The sequence below is a fragment of the Hordeum vulgare genome, chromosome 7H (assembly GCF_904849725.1).
Source record: "Hordeum vulgare subsp. vulgare chromosome 7H, MorexV3_pseudomolecules_assembly, whole genome shotgun sequence".
In the NCBI taxonomy this organism is placed as follows: domain Eukaryota; kingdom Viridiplantae; phylum Streptophyta; class Magnoliopsida; order Poales; family Poaceae; genus Hordeum; species Hordeum vulgare.
This window is the reverse complement of record NC_058524.1, coordinates 27,948,793-27,968,603: the sequence shown is the minus strand read 5'-3', so window position 1 is coordinate 27,968,603 and position 19,811 is coordinate 27,948,793. Positions and strand designations below refer to the sequence as shown.

Here is a 19,811-nt window from a genome sequence, read left to right as displayed (position 1 = left end):
TCTTCTGATTATGAACAAGGTGTTGTTGCTTGATAACTGGATCACGTCATTAGGAGAATCACGTGATGTACTAGACCCAAACTAATAGACGTAGCATGTTGATCGTGTCATTTTGTTGCTACTGTTTTCTGCGTGTCAAGTATTTATTCCTATGACCATGAGATCATATAACTCACTGACACCGGAGGAATGCTTTGTGTGTATCAAACGTCGCAACGTAACTGGGTGACTATAAAGATGCTCTACAGGTATCTCCGAAGGTGTTAGTTGAGTTAGTATGGATCAAGACTGGGATTTGTCACTCCGTGTGACGGAGAGGTATCTCGGGGCCCACTCAGTAATACAACATCACACACAAGCCTTGCAAGCAATGTAACTTAGTGTAAGTTGCGGGATCTTGTATTACGGAACGAGTAAAGAGACTTGCCGGTAAACGAGATTGAAATAGGTATACGTATACTGACGATCGAATCTCGGGCAAGTAACATACCGAAGGACAAAGGAATGACATACGGGATTATACGAATCCTTGGCACTGAGGTTCAAACGATAAGATCTTCGTAGAATATGTAGGATCCAATATGGGCATCCAGGTCCCGCTATTGGATATTGACCGAGGAGTCTCTCGGGTCATGTCTACATAGTTCTCGAACCCGCAGGGTCTGCACACTTAAGGTTCGACGTTGTTTTATGCGTATTTGAGTTATATGGTTGGTTACCGAATGTCGTTCGGAGTCCCGGATGAGATCACGGACGTCACGAGGGTTTCCGGAATGGTCCGGAAACGAAGATTGATATATAGGATGACCTCATTTGATTACCGGAAGGTTTTCGGAGTTACCGGGAATGTACCGGGAATGACGAATGGGTTCCGGGAGTTCACCGGAGGGGGGCAACCCACTCCGGGGAAGCCCATAGGCTTTTGGGGGGCACACCAGCCTTAGTGGGCTGGTGGGACAGCCCCAAGGGAGCCTATGCGCCAAGATAAGAAAATCAAAGGAAAAGAAAAAAAAAAGGAGGGAAGAAGTGGCAAGGGAGGGGGACTCCTCCCACCAAACCAAGTCCAACTCGGTTTGGGGGGGAGTCCTCCCCCCCTTGGCTCGGCCGACCCCTTGGGAGTCCCTTGGACCCCAAGGCAAGGTCCCCCTCCCTCGTCCTATATATATGGGGCTTTTAGGGAAGATTTGAGACGACTTTCTCACGGCTGCCCGACCACATACCTCCATAGTTTTTCCTCTAGATCGCGTTTCTGCGGAGCTCGGGCGGAGCCCTGCTGAGACAAGATCATCACCAACCTCCAGAGCGCCGTCACGCTGCCGGAGAACTCTTCTACCTCTCCGTCTCTCTTGCTGGATCAAGAAGGCCGAGATCATCGTCGAGCTGTACGTGTGCTGAACGCGGAGGTGCCGTCCGTTCGGTACTAGATCGTGGGACTGATCGCGGGATTGTTCGCGGGGCGGATCGAGGGACGTGAGGACGTTCCACTACATCAACCGCGTTCTCTAACGCTTCTGCTGTACGATCTACAAGGGTACGTAGATCACTCATCCCCTCTCGTAGATGGACATCACCATGATAGGTCTTCGTGCGCGTAGGAAATTTTTTGTTTCCCATGCGACGTTCCCCAACAACTCATTACCTCTCTGGTCATGAATATGATTATGCTTTGTGAGTAGTTACTTTTGTTCCTGAGGACATGGGATAAGTCATGCTAATAGTAGTCATGTGAATTTGGTATTCGTTCGGTAATTTGATATGTTGTATGTTGTTTTTCCTCTAGTGGTGTTATGTGAACGTCGACTACATAACACTTCACCATTATTTGGGCCTAGAGGAAGGCATTGGGAAGTAGTAAGTAGATGATGGGTTGCTAGAGTGACAGAAGCTTAAACCCTAGTTTATGTGTTGCTTCGTAAGGGGCTGATTTGGATCCACTAGTTTAATGCTATGGTTAGACTTTGTCTTAATTCTTCTTTCGTAGTTGCGGATGCTTGCAAGAGGGGTTAATCATAAGTGGGATGCTTGTCCAAGTAAGGGCAGTACCCAAGCGCCGGTCCACCCACATATCAAACTATCAAAGTAACGAACGCGAATCATATGAACATGATGAAAACTAGCATGACAGAAATTCCCGTGTGTCCTCGGGAACGTTTTTCCTCCTATAAGACTTTGTCCAGGCTTTTCCCTTGCTGCAAAAGGGATTGAGCCACTTTGCTGCACCGTTGCTACTTTTGTTACTTGTTGCTTGCTACGAATCATCTCACAACACAATCACTTGTTACCGACAATTTCAGTGCCTGCAGATTTTACCTTGCTGAAAACCACTTGTCAGATCCTTCTGCTCCTCGTTGGGTTCGACACTTACTTATCGAAATGACTATGATTGATCCCCTATACTTGTGGGTCATCAAGACTCTTTTCTAGCACCGTTGCCGAGGAGTGAAGCGCCTTTGGTAAGTGGAACTTGGTAAGGAAACATTCATATAGTGTGTTGAAATTTTTTGTCACTTGTCTCTATGGATACTAATCCTTTGAGGGGCTTGTTCGGGGTATCTTCACCTCGAACGGAAGCACAAAGAGTTGCTCTCAACCAGCTGCACCTACTGAAAATATTTGCTTTGAATTTCCTTCGGGTATGCTTGAGAAACTGCTGGCTAATCCTTTTACAGGAGATGGAACATCACATCCAGACTTCCATCTAATCTATGTAGATGAAGTTTGTGGTTTATTTAAGCTTGCAGGTTTGCCCGAGGATGAGGTTAAGAAGAAGGTCTTTCCTTTATCTTTGAAGGATAAGGCATTGACATGGTATAGGCTATGTGATGATACTGGATCATGGGACTACAATCGGCTGAAATTGGAATTTCATCAAAAGTTTTATCCTATGCATTTAGTACATCGTGATCGGAATTATATTTATAATTTTTGGCCTCGTGACAGAGAAAGCATCGCTCAAGCTTGGGGGAGGCTTAAATCAATGTTATATTCATGCCCCAACCATGAGCTCTCGAGAGAAATTATCATTCAGAACTTCTATGCTCGGCTTTCTCATGATGATCGCACCATGCTTGACACTTCTTGTACTGGTTCCTTTATGAAGAGAGATATTGACTTCAAATGGAATTTATTGGAGAGAATTAAATGCAACTCTGAAGATTGGGAGCTTGAAGAAGGTAAGGAGTCAGGTATGAATTTCACGTTTGATTGCGTTAAATCCTTTGTTTAGTCAAATACTTTTTGTGACTTTAGCGCTAAGTATGGACTTGACTCTGAGATAGTAGCTTCATTGTGTGAATCCTTTGCTGCTCATATTGATCTCCCCAAAGAGAAGTGGTTTAAATATCATCCTCCTTTAGAAGTCAATGTAGTTAAACCCACTCCGGTTGAAGAGAAAGTCATTGCCTATAATGATCCTGTGGTTCCCAGTGCTTACATTGAGAAACCACCTTTCCCTGTTAGGATAAAGGATCATTCTAAAGCTTCAACTATGATACGTAGAGGCTACATTAGAACACCTACACCCCCTGAGAAAATTAGAGTTGAACCTAGCATTGCTGTTATCAAAGATCTTCTGTCCGACGATGTTGAGGGACATAATATTCACTCCTGTGAAGATGCTGCTAGAATTGCTAAACCTCACGCTAGAGACAAACATAGGCTTGTTGTTGGCACGCCTGTTGTTTCTGTTAAGATAGGAGATCATTGTTATCATGGTTTATGTGACGTGGGTGCTAGTGTTAGTGCAATACCTCAATCCGTATATGATGAAATCAAAGACGAGATTGCACCTGTCGAGATAGAGCCTATTGATGTCACTATTCAGCTTGCCAGTAGAGATACTATCTGCCCTGTGGGAATTGTTAGGGATGTTGAAGTCTTGTGTGGTAAAACGAAGTATCTTGCTGATTTCCTCGTTCTTGCTACCGCACAAGATAGCTTTTGTCCCATCATATTTGGCAAACCCTTCCTCAATACCGTCAATGCTCATATTGACTGTGAGAAGCAAACTGTCACTATTGGCTTTGAAGGTGTGTCACATGAGTTCAGTTTCTCCAAGTTTGGTAGACAACCTCATGAAAAAGAGTTGCCCAGTAAGGATGAAACTATTGCCCTAGCTTCTATTGCCGTGCCTCCTACTGATCCCTTAGAGCAATACTTGCTTGAGCATGAAAATGATATCCATATGGATGAAAGGGATGAGATAGATAGAGTTGTCTTAGAACAATATCCTATTCTTAAGAATAACTTGGCTGTTGAACTGCTTGGGGATCCACCCCCACCAAAGGGTGATCCTGTGTTCGAGCTTAAACAGTTGCCAGATACTCTTAAGTATGCGTATCTGGATGAAAAAGAGATATATCATGTTATTATTAGTGCTAGCCTCTCAGAGTATGAAGAAAAGAAGTTACTAAAAACTCTGAGGAAGCACTGTGTCGCTATTGGATATACTCTTGATGATCTTAAGGGCATTAGTCCCACTCTATGCCAGCACAAGATTAAAATCGATCCTGATTTCAAACCAGTTGCTGATCATCAAAGAAGATTGAATCCTAAGATGAAAGAAGTAGTAAGAAAAGAAATACTGAAGCTCCTGGAAGCGGGTATTATATATCCTGTTGCTCATAGCGATTGGGTGAGTCCGGTGCATTGCGTCCCTAAGAAGGGAGGCATTACCGTTGTCCCTAATGATAAGGATGAATTGATCCCACAGAGGATTATTACTGGCTATAGGATGGTGATCGATTTTAGGAAATTGAATAAAGCCACTAGGAAAGATCATTACCCTTTGCCTTTTATTGACCAAATACTAGAAAGGTTGTCTAAACACACACACTTTTGCTTTCTAGACGGTTATTCTGGTTTCTCCCAAATACCAGTTTCACAATCTGATCAGGAGAAAATCACTTTCACCTACCCTTTCGGTACCTTTGCTTATAGACGTATGCCTTTTGGCTTATGTAATGCACCTGCCACCTTTCAAAGATGTATGATGGCTATATTCTCTGACTTTTGTGAAAAGATTGTTGAGGTTTTCATGGATGACTTCTCCGTTTACGGGTCTTCCTTTGATGATTGCCTCAGCAACCTTGATCGAGTCTTACAGAGATGTAAAGATACCAATCTTGTCTTGAATTGGGAGAAGTGCCACTTTATGGTTAATGAAGGTATCGTCTTAGGACATAAAATTTCTGAAAGAGGTATTGAAGTCGATAAGGCTAAGGTTGATGCAATCGAGAAAATGCCATACTTCACAAATATCAAAGGTATAAGAAGTTTCCTTGGTCATACTGGTTTCTATAGAAGGTTCATTAAAGACTTCTCTAAGATTTCTAGGCCTCTTACCAATCTCTTGCAAAAGGATATCCCTTTTGTCTTTGATGATGATTGTGAGGAAGCCTTCAAAATACTTAAGAGGGCTTTGATAACTGCACCTATTGTTCAACCACCTGATTGGAACTTACCTTTTGAAATCATGTGTGATGCTAGTGATTATGCTGTTGTTGTTGTTCTAGGGCAAAGAGTTGATAAGAAGTTGAATGTTATTCACTACGCTAGTACAACTCTAGACAGTGCCTAGAGAAACTATGCTACTACGGAGAAGGAATTTTTAGCAGTCGTGTTTGCATGTGAAAAGTTCAGGTCCTACATAGTTGATTCCAAAGTCACTATTCACAGTGATCATGTTGCTATTAAGTACCTCATGGAGAAGAATGACGCTAAACCTAGACTTATCAAATGGGTTCTCTTGCTACAAGAATTTGATTTGCACGTTGTTGACAAGAAGGGTGCTGACAACCCAGTAGCAGATAACTTGTCTAGGTTGGAGAACATTCTTGATGACCCACAACCTATTGATGACAGCTTTCCCAATGAGCAATTGAATGCCATCAATGCTTCACGTAGTGCACTGTGGTATGCTGATTATGCAAACTATATCGTTGCCAAATATATACCACCTAGTTTCACATACCAGCAAAAGAAGAAATTCTTCTTTGACTTGAGACGTTACTTTTGGGATGATCCTCACCTTTATAAGGAGTAGATGGTGTTATTAGACGTTGTGTACCTAAACATGAATAGGGACAGATCCTACAGAAGTGTCACTCCGAGGCCTATGGAGGACACGATGCGGGAGATAGAACTGCACACAAGGTATTGCAATCAGGTTTCTATTGGCCCACTCTCTTCAAGGATGCCCGTAAGTTTGTCTTGTCTTGTGACGAATGTCAAAGAATAGGTAATATTAGCAAACAACAGGAAATGCCTATGAACTATTCACTTTTCATTGAACCATTTTATGTATGGGGCTTTGATTATATGGGACCTTTTCCAAAATCCAACGGGTATACCCATATCCTAGTTGCTGTTGATTACGTCACTAAGTGGGTAGAAGCTATACCCACTAGTAGTGTTGATCACAACACCTTTATCAGGATGCTGAAAGAAGTTATCTTCCCTAGATTTGGAGTCCCTAGATATCTAATGACCGACGGTGGTTCACACTTCATTCACAGTGCTTTCCGTAAAACGCTTGCTAAGTACGATGTCAACCATAGAATTGCATCTCCCTACCATCCTCAGTCCAGTGGTCAAGTAGAGCTAAGAAACAGAAAGATTAAACTAATTCTGCAAAATACTGTTAACAGGTCTAGAAAGAATTGGTCTAAGAAGCTCGATGATGCATTGTGGGCTTATAGAACTGCTTATAAGAATCCCATGGGCATGTCTCCGTACAAAATGGTGTACAGTAAAGCATGTCATTTACCTCTTGAGCTAGAGCATAAAGCTTATTGGGCCATCAAAGAGCTCAACTTTGATTTCAAACTTGCTGGTGAGAAGAGGTTATTTGATATTAGCTCGCTTGATGAATGGAGAACTCAGGCATATGAGAATGCCAAGTTGTTCAAAGAAAAGGTTAAGAGGTGGCATGATAAGAGGATACAAAAGCGTGAGTTCAATGTAGGTGATTATGTCTTGCTATATAACTCTCGTTTAAGATTCTTTACATGCAAGCTTCTCTCTAAATGGGAAGGTCCCTATGTTGTTGAGGAAGTATATCGTTCCGGTGCTATTAAGATCAACAACACGGAAGGTAATTGTCCGAGAGTTGTAAATGGGCAGAGAATCAAGCATTATATCTCAGGTACTCCCATAAATGTTGAAAGCAATATTATCAATACCATAACTCCGGAAGAATACCTAAGGGATATTTATTAGCCTGTTTCAGACTCCGAAAACGAAGAGGTATGTGATTCGGTAAGAAAACAGAGTCCAAAACTTTTCCAGTAGGAAATTTTCTCCGTTTTGGAATATATGAAAAAATAAAAAAAATGGAAGTAGTCCGGAAAGTGCGTGAGGAGGCGACAAGCCTGCCCGACGCGGGGCCACCCCCTGGCCGCGCCGGGAGGGCTTGTGGCCACCTCGTGCGCCTCCCGGACTCCATTTTCGTGCAGGGTACTCCTTCTGGTCTGGAAAAAATTATTATATATACTCCCATTTGGTCTGACCCCTGCATCACGCAGATTTCTTCTGTTTTTTGTTTCGAGCCTGTTTTCTGCCGCAGATTTAGGGCAAGATGTCTTCTCAAGATTCAGAGGGGGAGAGCTTTGTGGCACATTACCTTGCTAATCCCAAGGTCTATGAGGACTTGGATCCTTATGGCTAGACCACTGATGAGGAAGAAGATTATGATTCGAAGGGGAAGGAACAAACAAGTTCCGATGAAGAGGAGGCTCCTCTACCTCAACGTGGACACACGCATGTGGAGTTCAAGAAGTCGAGCCTCCCCGACTCAAGGAACAAGTCTAAGACTTTGTTTATCCCTTCTCATTTCTTGCAGGAGAGTAAGCAGGAATTATGCCAAAGGGTGTTGAAGCTTGAAGAGGAAAATGATGATCTGAGGGAGCAGAATTTTATGCTCAAGTGGAAATTAAACAAGCTCAAGACCTCTGCAAAAACTCCACCACCATCACCACCAAAGGAAGACAACTGAGCATTGGTATGGGAAATCCCCTTGGCTTGTGCCAAGCTTGGGGGAGTTGCCCAAGTATCGTATCACCATCACATCTTTTGCCTTTACCTTTGTTTTAATTTTCCTTTTCAGTTTTCTCTTTCTCTAGTAGATTGAAAGTCTTAGTGTTTTAGTCTTGAGTCTTGCTTTGTGTCACCCCCGATGTATTCGAGCTCGTGAGCCATATAATAAAGAGTGTCTTAGTTGAAGGGCTTTGCCTCTTGCCATGATCAAAAGAGTAAGAATAGAACAAAAGCATGAAAGATCATGTAATGATCTTATGGGAAGTGATGGCTTCACATATAAAAAGAATGAGGATTGAAACTTGTTGAGGGTAGGCAAATGTAGACCTTGGTCATTGTTGCAATTAATAGGAAGTGATAAAGAAGGAGAGGTTCACATATAAATATATCATCTCTGACTCCATCTATGATTGTGAACACTCACTAAACTATTGCGTGCCTAGAAGTAGATGTTGGACAAGGAAGACAACATAATGAATTGTGTTTGCTTGGCTCCGAACAATGTTATATGATTAGAGATCCCTTAGCATGTGACGATTGCTTCCAGCTCACATTAGCCAAACCTCCCGCACTAAGTAGAGATACTACTTGTGCATCCATAAACCATCAACCTAGTTTTGCCATGAGAGTCCACCATACCTACCTATGGATTGAATAAGATCCCTCAAGTAAGTTGTCATCGGTGCAAGCAATAAAAATTGCTCTCTAATATGTATGATCTATTAGTGTGTGGAAAATAAGCTTTGTACGAACCTGTGATGAGGAAGACATAAAAGTGACAGACTGCATAATAAAGTTCTTTATCACAGGAGGCAATATAAAGTGACGTTCCTCCGCACTAAGAGGACACGCATCCAAACCTCAAAAGCGCATGACAACCTCTGCTTCCCTCTGCGAAGGGCCTATCTTGTACCTTTACTTTTTGCCCTTGAAAGAGTCATGGTGATCTTCACCAATTCCTTATTTCGCCTTTATCTTGGCTAACGTCATATGCTTGGGAAAGATCTATATTCATATGTCAACTTGGAAGTAAGTATTCATGAATTATTATTGTTGACATTACCCTTGAGGTAAGCAGTTGGGAGGCAAAACTATAAGCCCCTATTTTTCTCTGTGTCCAGCTGAAACTTTGATCTCATGAGTACCACGTGAGTTGTAGCAATCGTAGAGAACGAAAGAATGGTTGAGTATGTGGATTTTCTTTACAAGCTCTTATTTGACTCTTTCTGATGTTGTGATAAATTGCAATTGCTTCAATGACTAAAGGCTATCGGTTGTTACTTCTCAGTAAGGTTCTTGATCCATGCTTTACTTTGTGAAGGAATTATCACTTTAGCATGAGAGATTATATGTTGGTATTGCTGTTCCGATCATGAACATGATGCATGCATGTTCGTATCTTGTTTTGTCGACACCTCTCTCCCTAAACATGTGGACATATTTATTGAGCTAGGCTTTCGCTTGAGGACAAGCGAGGTCTAAGCTTGGGGGAGTTGATACGTCCATTTTGAATCATGTTTTCATGTTGATATTTATCGCTTCTTGGGCTGTTATTTCACTTCACGGTACAATTCTTATGCCTTTTCTCTCTTATTTTGCAAGGTTTACATGAAGAGGGAGAATGCCGGCAGCTGGAATTCTGGCCTGAAAGTGGATAAAAGTTGAGATACCTATTCTTCTCAACTCCAAACGTCGTAAAAATCAACGAGGATTTTTTCCGGATTTATAAAAAATACTTGGTCGAAGAAGCGCCAAAGGGGCGCCAGCAGGTGGCCACAAGCCTGCTTGGCACGGCCACCCCCTGGCCGCGCAAAGGGGGCTTGTGGGCAGCCTGCTGGCCCACTGGCCCCCCTCTTCTGCTATATGAAGGGTTTCGTCCAGGAAAAAAAATCAAGGAGGAGCTTTTTCGTGGATTCGCCGCCGCCACGAGGCAGAACTTGAGCAGAACCAATCTAGAGCTCCGGCAGGACGATCCTGCCAGGGAAACTTCCCTCCCGGAGGGGGAAATCGTCGCCATCGTCATCACCAACACTCCTCTCATCGGAGGGGACTCGTCACCATCAACATCTTCATCAGCACCATCTCATCTCCAAACCCTAGTTCATCACTTGTAACCAATCTCCGTCTCGCGACTCCGGTTGGTACTTGTAAGGTTGCTAGTAGTGTTGATTACTCTTTGTAGTTGATGCTAATTGGATTACTTGGTGGAAGAGTTTATGTTCATATCCTTGATGCTACTCATTACCTCTCTGGTCATGAATATGATTATGCTTTGTGAGTAGTTACTTTTGTTCCTGAGGACATGGGATAAGTCATGCTAATAGTAGTCATGTGAATTTGGTATTCGTTCGGTATTTGATATGTTGTATGTTGTTTTTCCTCTAGTAGTGTTATGTGAACGTCGACTACATAACACTTCACCATTATTTGGGCCTAGAGGAAGGCATTGGGAAGTAGTAAGTAGATGATGGGTTGCTAGAGTGACAGAAGCTTAAACCCTAGTTTATGCGTTGCTTCGTAAGGGGCTGATTTGGATCCACTAGTTTAATGATATGGTTAGACTTTGTCTTAATTCTTCTTTCGTAGTTGCGGATGCTTGCGAGAGGGGTTAATCATAAGTGGTATGCTTATCCAAGTAAGGGCAGTACCCAAGCGCCGGTCCACCCACATATCAAACTATCAAAGTAACGAACGCGAATCATATGAACATGATGAAAACTAGCATGACAGAAATTTCCGTGTGTCCTCGGGAGCGTTTTTCCTCCTATAAGACTTTGTCCAGGCTTGTCCCTTGCTACAAAAGGGATTGGGCCACTTTGTTGCAACGTTGCTACTTTTGTTACTTGTTGCTTGCTACGAATCATCTCACCACACAATCACTTGTTACCGACAATTTCAGTGCGTGCAGATTTTACCTTGTTGAAAACCACTTGTCAGATCCTTCTGCTCCTCGTTGGGTTCGACACTCTTACTTATCGAAAGGACTACGATTGATCCCCTATACTCGTGGGAGGTCACAAGCCCCCTAGCCCCGGCCTGGGGGGGGGGCGGGCCTAGCAGGCTTGTGGGCCCCTCGTGGCTCCTCTGCCCTACCTCTTCCGCCTATAAATTCTCTAAGAATCCAAAACCACCAGGGAGAGCCACGATAATACTTTTCCGCCACCGCAAGCTTCTGTCTCCGCAAGATCCCATCTGGGGACCGTTCTGGTGCCCTGCCGGAGGGGGGATTCAGACACGGAGGGCTTCTTCATCAACACCATTGCCTCTCTGATGATGCGTGAGTAGTTCACCACAGACCTTCGGGTCCATAGCTAGTAGCTAGATGGCTTCTTCTCTCTCTTGGATCTTCAATACAAAGTTCTCCATGATCTTCATGGAGATCTATCCGATGTAACTTTCTTTTGCGGTGTGTTTGTCGAGATCCGATGAATTGTGGATTTATGATCAGATTATCTATGAATATTATTTGAGTCTCCTCTGATCTCTTATATGCATGATTTCGTATCCTTGTAATTCTCTCCGAGTTGTGGGTTTCTTTTGGCCAACTTGATCTATAATTCTTGCAATGGGAGAAGTGCTTGGTTTTGGGTTCATACCGTGCGGTGTCCTCACCTAGTGACAGAAGGGGTAGTGAGGCACGCATCGTGTTGTTGCCATCAAGGGTAAAAAGATGGGGTTTATATCATATTGCATGAATTTATCCCTCTACATCATGTCATCTTGCTTAAAGCGTTACTCTGTTTGTTATGAACTCAATACACTAGATGCATGTCAGATAGCGGTCGATGTGTGGAGTAATAGTAGTAGATGTAGACATTCTCGGTCTACTTGTCTCGGACGTGATGCCTATATGTATGATCATTGCCTTAGATATCATCATGACTTTGCGCGATTCTATCAATTGCTCGACAGTAATTCGTTCACCCACCGTAATACGTACTTGCTATCATGAGAGAAGGCTCTAGTGAACACTATGGCCCCCGGGTCTACTTCACATCATATTTTCAGATCTACACTTTCCACCTTCAGTTCTCACCTTGCAAATAATCGTGAAGGGATTGACAACCCCTTTATGTCGTTGGGTGCAAGTTTATTTGTTTTTGCGTAGGTACATTGGTGCCTCATCTTGATACTCCTACTGGATCGATACCTTGGTTCTCAAACTGAGGGAAATACTTATCGCTACCGTGCTGCATCACCCTTTCCTCTTCAAGGGAAAAACCAACACAAGCTTAAGAGGTAGCATGTGTTCAAAATGAACCATTCAAGGCCACATCATCAATTTTCAACACTTTCTGACTTCATTTGGTATTTTTCATGCATTTATTGATTATTTTTCTTACTTAATCAGGGTTTCATTTTTAACGCTTTTCAATTTAAGGGTCATTAGTTTGTACACCAAGTTAAGAGGGTTACATCAAATGAAGCATGCTATATACATGTGGTCGAAATGCATGATACCATGAAAAGTAGCAAATGAAGTTCGAAAAGGGCTAAACCATTCAAATTTGGAAGCTATAATGGCACAAACAGAAACTAGACATATATAAATTGGTCCAAGCAGTACATAATAATACTCGTCCAAGCAGTACATAATAATAGCTAGCACAAATATATATACAAGTGTTCGCCATTGTGAACACTACTCGTGTGAATCAGGTGTCCCCAAGCTGGTGCGAGGTGATGCTGGCCATAGTTCATGATTCGAATCTTGCGGTACAATTCATATGAAACGTATGCAGCTGCATACTCAATGTTGATAGGGTCAAGTGGGGTCCTCTCCCACTGTTTGTGTTGATACTTTGGGAATTTGGTCTTCATATCAGCGTACTCCTCGTCGATCAAGGCGACTGACATATGAGCTATCGAAGTCCTCTCATGTTGAAGCCTGAATTTGTCTTTGATATCAATGTGGCAATGAGCTGGTATCTCAATACCAAAGTTGTGCCTCATCTTCAACTTGTCATTCGTTATGTCAATGCTAGCAAAACATATGCCGCTGCGAAGGAAGTCCATGAGTTCTGGACAATGCTTGTCACTACTGCAACAACAACAAATTAAAATGGAACAAATGTTACATATTGCTGCAACAAGGAAAAATGTTTCACTACAACTAAAGAGAAATTTATCTTTAGGATTCAAATGGAACATATTGCTATCCTATGCAATTTTCATATCCTACGAATTGGTCAAAAAACCGTAAATTAACTATGACATATATATATATATATATATATACATTCTCCCACAGTTTTGCAAATATGCAACAAGGAAAATTGTTTCACTACAACTAAAAATAAATTTATCTTTATAGGATTCCAATGAAACATATTGCTATCCTATGCAAGAAACCCTCAATTAACTATCCAATGGAACATATATAGAAACTGCATATTGCTATCCAATGGAACCTAGAGAGATCACTATATGCAATTTTCATAACCTTGGATCAAAGAAAGCCTCAAAACTTACCTTGCCCATTGGAAGACCAAACATGGAGTTTGAAACATAGTTGGATGACGGCAACACCTTATTGATTGGCCCTGTACTCCATATCAAGCCCCAAGAAATTCTCATGCTCCTCCGCGGCGTCAAGCCATTCCTGCAACTGTCCAAGAAAATGCGGCACCTCCCTGCTGTCGTTCATGTACACGACATCGAGTTGGGTCGTGCCATGTGCGAGGACCTCTCCGAAGCGAGTTCATAGCATGGTGGAAGAAGAGAAGGGAAGAAGAGAGGGGAAGAAGAGAGGAAGAAGAGAGGAGAGCGAGAGAGGAGAAGAATAGAGAATGGCAAGAGACTCTGCTTCAGTTGTGCTTTTCATCGCTGGAAGCGACACGTGAGGCGAACTGTTTGGACCTTTAGTCCCGGGTTGAGACACCAACCGGGACTAAAGGGTGATACGAACAGTTTCCACCACCACTTAGTACCCATTTGATCCACCAACCGAGACTAAAGGGGGATACGAACGGTTGCCGGCCTATTGGTCCCGGTTCGTGTATGGAACCGGGACCAAAGGGGTGACACGAACCGGGACCAATGACCCACGATGCCCGCCCGACGCCCTAGCCTCACGAACCAGGACAGATGCCCCCATGGGTCCTGGTTCATGAATGAACCGAGACTAATGAGATTTCATCAAGTGGACCAAAGCCCTCTTTTCTACTAATGTAAGGACATTGAAGAAGAAATAAGTCAACGGGAGGCGCGAGGAGGCCACTAAAGAAAAAGGTGACGTTCCATGCGAGCGCACGCACTAACATGAGCGGTCGTTTGGCATGGAAACCAAGGCATGTCATCCACCCGAACAACTTCTATAAAGGGGACCCATTCGAAATGCCAACAAAACGAGCAGTAGGAGCGGGACGAGCACAACCAGAACCTCTTCATCATCATCTCCATCCACAAACCCTTGCCGTTGCCACTTTCATCTCCATAGCCATCTTCACCACCATAGTGCTCTCTGATCTATGTCATACTTGTAGTCGTGCATCACACAAGGCATGCGTTGTAAGACATATTGCAATTAATCAATCCCAAATATGTTCTTCAATGATTTCTTCTCGCGATCTGATCTCCATGCGTGAGTAGTCCGGTAAGGTATGGGGTGAGGCACGAAACTTGCAACCCCATGTATTTGGTGAAGGGATCAATGGAAGTCTTTGACGTAACGTCTTGTATGTGTCAAATAAAATTATTTCGAGAAGTGTCTCTTGTCTTGTCCGTGATCTTCATCCCCGTAGGCACCCAAGATCATGGAGATCGAGCACCGGTGAGGCTAGGAACAAGGGAACCGTGAAGTGTTATATTAAGCACCGATGACAGTAAGGCTTAGTAGGGTAACATGGATCATAACCTTGGGGATTCGTGAGGTGTAGCCATTAAACACCCAATGCTTTTGTCTGATATTATTATCTTAATTATCGAGGCAACTCCGCGAGACGGATAGGGCCTTTGGTAGGACAACTGATTTTTGATGTAGGACTCGAGACGATTAAGATGTACTTTGGACACATCCTCCACTCCGATACGAAGCAAGCACCTCTTGATGGATGACTTCCTGAGCACGAACTAATATTATTTTTCATCCCAACACCAATACATGGTTGTAAGCATTAATACCTCATCCCCATACCATCATTTTATTATAAGTGTTGATCCAGTCAAAAGTTGGATTGGGACTTTGGCAAGGAGCTTGTTATAGACCATTGCTTCAAGGGAGTCTTCCTCTCGTGGATTCAATACCCAGGGTCACCTCTGGGGAAACATGTGCAGGATACCCTTTCTTGTTCCAACACCGAATCAATAAAAAAGAGATATCAACAACCGTGAAGTCCTCGTGCTAAGGCCCTCATAGAATCAACACACAAGAATAACAATCGTTACCATTGAAGAGGCTCGTGGATCGAAGGTATCCAACATGTAGACAGGCGAACACAGACAAACAAATATTGGGTCCAAGTAGAGTGAACCAAGACAAATGCCGATTGACTCCACCGGAATCAGTCGGAGACACACCTCCACACCTCCTCACACGACGTTAGACGCATCACCGGGACGGAGGCTAAGCGGGAAGAACCTTATTCCATCTTTAAGGAGCCATCATCGCCTAGCCTTCTTGAACATGACACAAACCATAAACAAACACAAAAAGACACCTAAAAATGGATTAGGGGCCCTATCCCCGATAAGGACCGAGATTCACCGCGTCTCCATGGCCTAAGGCTAGTGAGACTCGGCAGATCTACGACGCTGCCAACAAAAGGCGAGTAACCCTAATTGCCGAGTCGTGCAAACTCTCATCTAGACATATACACACATCAATAGAACTCTCAAAATCCGTGTTGATGTTCATCCACTTCAGTCTCCTACAGAAAAGATGTAATAAAAAGGGAAAAAAGCCCATCAGGCTCGAGCACGAATATTAAAGCACAATCCAACGGCCGAGAGCCATGGCAACGGTCCTTTAAAAATCCCCACCCCATAAACCCTAGAAACGAGCATCCATTCTCCCAAACCGCACGAAAACCCCTCCCGTCTCTCCTCCTCTCCCGCCTCCCCCCCACCCCTCCCCATGGCGTCCCCCCCCAACGGCGCCGCCGCCGCCGCCGCCTCGGCCGCCGGGGGCGCGCCACCCGTCGACAAGGAGGTCGACTTCGCCAACTACTTCTGCACCTACGCCTACCTCTACCACCAGAAGGAGATGCTCTGCGACCGCGTCCGCATGGACGCCTACCACTCCGCCGTCTTCCGCAACCCCCACCACTTCCGCGGCAAGGTGAGAACGAACGGCCCCGTCCCCGCGAATCGCCGGAGGTCCGGGGTTTGTTGTAATTTGTGGCTCCGGCTTGATTGGTTCGGTGGATCTGTTAGGTGGTTCTTGACGTCGGCACCGGGAGCGGCATCCTCGCCATCTGGAGCGCTCAGGCCGGCGCCAGGAAGGTGTACGCCGTCGAGGCCACCAACGTGGCGGAGCACGCCCGCGAGCTCGTCCGCGCCAACGGGGTCGCCGACATCGTCGAGGTCATACAGGGGACCATGGAGGACATTGTGCTGCCGGAGAAAGGCGAGCCTTTTCGTTTCTTGACCCCCTCTTACATTTGTTCGTTCCTGAATCGATGGTGAACATTTGAAAGCACTGGTGTTGGCCGGTGGAGTCATATCAATCCCGGCAGTATTAACAGCAAAATAGTCAAGTCTTTCATCTTGAAAGGGGATTTTTTTTACAATATGAAAGATATGATTTATATTGAGTATTGATCAGTTTGTTGTGTGTATTGTCTTTGGAACTGCAGTTGATGTCATTATCTCTGAGTGGATGGGCTACTATCTCCTGAGAGAGTCCATGTTTGATTCCGTCATATGCGCACGTGACCGTTGGTTGAATCCAGGTGGTGTAATGTGAGTAAAGAGAAGCATTCTTTAATTCTAAGTTTGCGAAGTAACTTGTATTGTACTGGTTTGGAATTTTCTTACGCAGAACTGCGATTGTTATATGCAGCCTGATCAAATAATCTTTAAATCAAGTTAAATTGACAAACACATGATCATAAAGTTTTGTTTCTGAAAGATGGCAATACCCTTTCTGATTTTGTTGTTTGCACAATCAAAACACAGATGTCCTGATGCACGATCAATCTTTTGCAGGTATCCTAGTCATGCTCGGATGTGGTTAGCACCGATAAGAAGTGGGCTGGGTGACAAAAAGATGGAAGATTTTGAGCATGCCATGAATGACTGGAATCTGTTTGTTGAAGACACCCAGGCTTATTATGGGGTAAACATGAATGCCTTGACAAAGGCATATCGTGCAGAACACGAGAAGTTCTATCTCAAGGTATGTCTTGGTACAAAGGCATCATATGTTTGTTGTTTGTTGGATTGCCATGCTTTCGGTATGAAAAATGTGACACAATCAGACAAATAGAAATTTTATAATGGTATTTTTTGGAGTATGTACTAACAATTTATATTCATAAAAATAGACAAAATCCTGTCAAAAGTTCTTGTAGTTCTTTGTTTCTCAAGTAACTCCAGTCCTGGGATGCAATACTTTTTTTGGAGCTTATAAATGACTTGCTCCTAAGGCCCTGTTCGGAGTCTCTCTCCTCCACTCCACTCTGCAGAGTTGTAGAGCTCGGTTTAAACCGCTCCGTCAAAATAAGCAGTTGATTGCTCCGCTCCGGGAGCACAGTCAGGGAGCAGAGAGGAACAGAACATGCACTAAATACTTCCGTCTGTAACTCTTCGAGTCTAATATGCCCTGTATTTCACAATTAGTCACTACATACTTCAGTAATGACCCTTGATTCTTTTTACGGGACATTTCTTACATCCATAACCATTCTTTGTATTCTTCTGCAGTCTTCAATTTGGAACAATCTTCATCCAAACCAACTTATCGGACAACCTGCTGTCGTCAAGGAAATGGATTGTTTGACAGCAACCGTTGAAGAGATTCGAGAAGTTAGAGCACAGGTTACATTGCCAATCAACCAGGATAGAACAAGGCTAGCTGCATTGGCTGGGTGGTTTGATGTTCACTTTAGGGTATGTCTAGCTGTATCATTACACAGCTCATCTCATGTTTTACTCAATGGAAGACGCTCACCGTTTTCCACTTTCAGGGTAGCAAGCAAAACCCTGCAGTTGAGGAAGTTGAATTGAATACAGCTCCAGATGAGAATGGTGGGACACACTGGGGCCAGCAGGTTGGTTTTCTAGAATATGTATCAATATCTTTTTCTGCTGTTGCAGAAATTTTATCCAGCTATAGCCACAGTATAAAACTATAAAATGCTACATCCTTTGTTCTTCAACCTGTTAGTTGAAAATAAGAGAGATAACATGTAAAGCTCAACCTTTATCCCTTCTGTATTGTAAGTAGGGGCAGAGAGACAAACTATTCTTGTAAATTGGGAAATTAAGTAAAATAGTGTCTATTTATTTAATAACATCAGACTACTTATGAGGATATGAATCCTTTTATTTGAAACAGTATATTCTTGTGATTATTATGTGACAAGGGAAATACATAACATTCATAGTTGCCTGGCCTGGCACAAGTTGACTGTCGTTTGTTTTCTTTCCAAGGTATTCTTGATGACTCCATCTCCGAGAGTAAATGAAGGGGACAGTATCAATGTTTCGTTCTCGATGGTTCGCTCGAAAGAGAATCACCGTCTTATGGATATGGATATCACCTATGAATTGAATGAGGCATCTGGCAGGAAGCTGCCTGCAGTCGCAACCAAGATTTTCTTAGAGTAGAGCAAGGTTTGGTTCTCCAAACTGCAATCTGTTTTTGAATTCTTACCCATTCAATTATTTAGCTTCAAGTTGCTCGATACATTCCAGCTATGAATCACTCTGTATTTTCATCTCGTTGCTTTGTTGTGGAATACCAGGATTCGACCTAACCTAACCCATCTTTATTTTTCTATTTTAACAGATTGCTGACTGGATCTGACTCGTTCGATGGAATGTCGGGGCATCGTGTGCTATCATGTGTCATTGTGCTGCCGCATCAAAAACCTTGCCCGAAAACATTGGTCCCTGGTGTGTTTGGTTTTCATTGTATGGCCTAATGGCCAACCTTTGTGTAATACATACTATGCGGGGTGTGTAACAGTGATACCATGAGGCATGATCTGGTGCCAGAGATTTTGTTTGTTGTATCAGTAATTTATTATTGCCATTTCATTGGTTGAGTGATTGGAGCTGTTGCCTCTAGATGTTGTTCTCCTTGCAATGCCTGTGCTGTGACTTTTGTGCAACTTATGTTTTCGCGTTCACTACATTTTAAAAGTAAGATAGAACCTGCTTTTGTGCAACTTATGAAATTCTGAACTGTTTTTGTGGTGAGTTTTACCTGCTTGGCAATCTAGTTCCATTTAACTTAACTGGATTGTTTGGATTTCTCGAAAAGATATTGGTTTGAATTTCCCTAAAATACTCCACCATTGTGAGTGCATTTCTGAAATGTTTTTGATGATGTGTATTTGCTCACTGCATTTTCAAGGCAAGATACTAGAAGAGACTGTTTTTGCAGTCAGTTTTGGCTGCTCGGCGATCTTGTTTCAATTTCCATAAAAAAAGGTTGGTTATTTCCCTAAAAAAAGATGTTTGGTTTGAATTTCCCTTATTGTTTTGAATTTGAATACAAGTGTGGGTTTCTCATGTCGACAGAAATCAAGGCGTTTATGGATAAGCTTTTGCATTGACAGTAAAATCAAGGTATCCCTGGATGAACTTTTGCAGATGAACAATGCTCAGTT

The 19,811-nt window shown here is 43.2% G+C and overlaps 1 protein-coding gene across 1 annotated transcript; it reads left to right on the top strand.

Moving 5' to 3' along the window:
* Window positions 1-16,038: 16,038 nt before the first annotated feature.
* LOC123412482 (protein arginine N-methyltransferase PRMT10) lies at window positions 16,039-19,248 on the top strand. Its single transcript, XM_045105429.1, has 8 exons — window positions 16,039-16,312; window positions 16,408-16,600; window positions 16,830-16,935; window positions 17,182-17,371; window positions 17,899-18,084; window positions 18,162-18,245; window positions 18,628-18,810; window positions 18,986-19,248. The coding sequence occupies exons 1-7, from the start codon at window positions 16,109-16,111 to the stop codon at window positions 18,802-18,804; spliced, it is 1,140 nt and encodes a 379-aa protein (XP_044961364.1). The 5' UTR covers window positions 16,039-16,108; the 3' UTR covers window positions 18,805-18,810; window positions 18,986-19,248.
* Window positions 19,249-19,811: the final 563 nt, after the last annotated feature.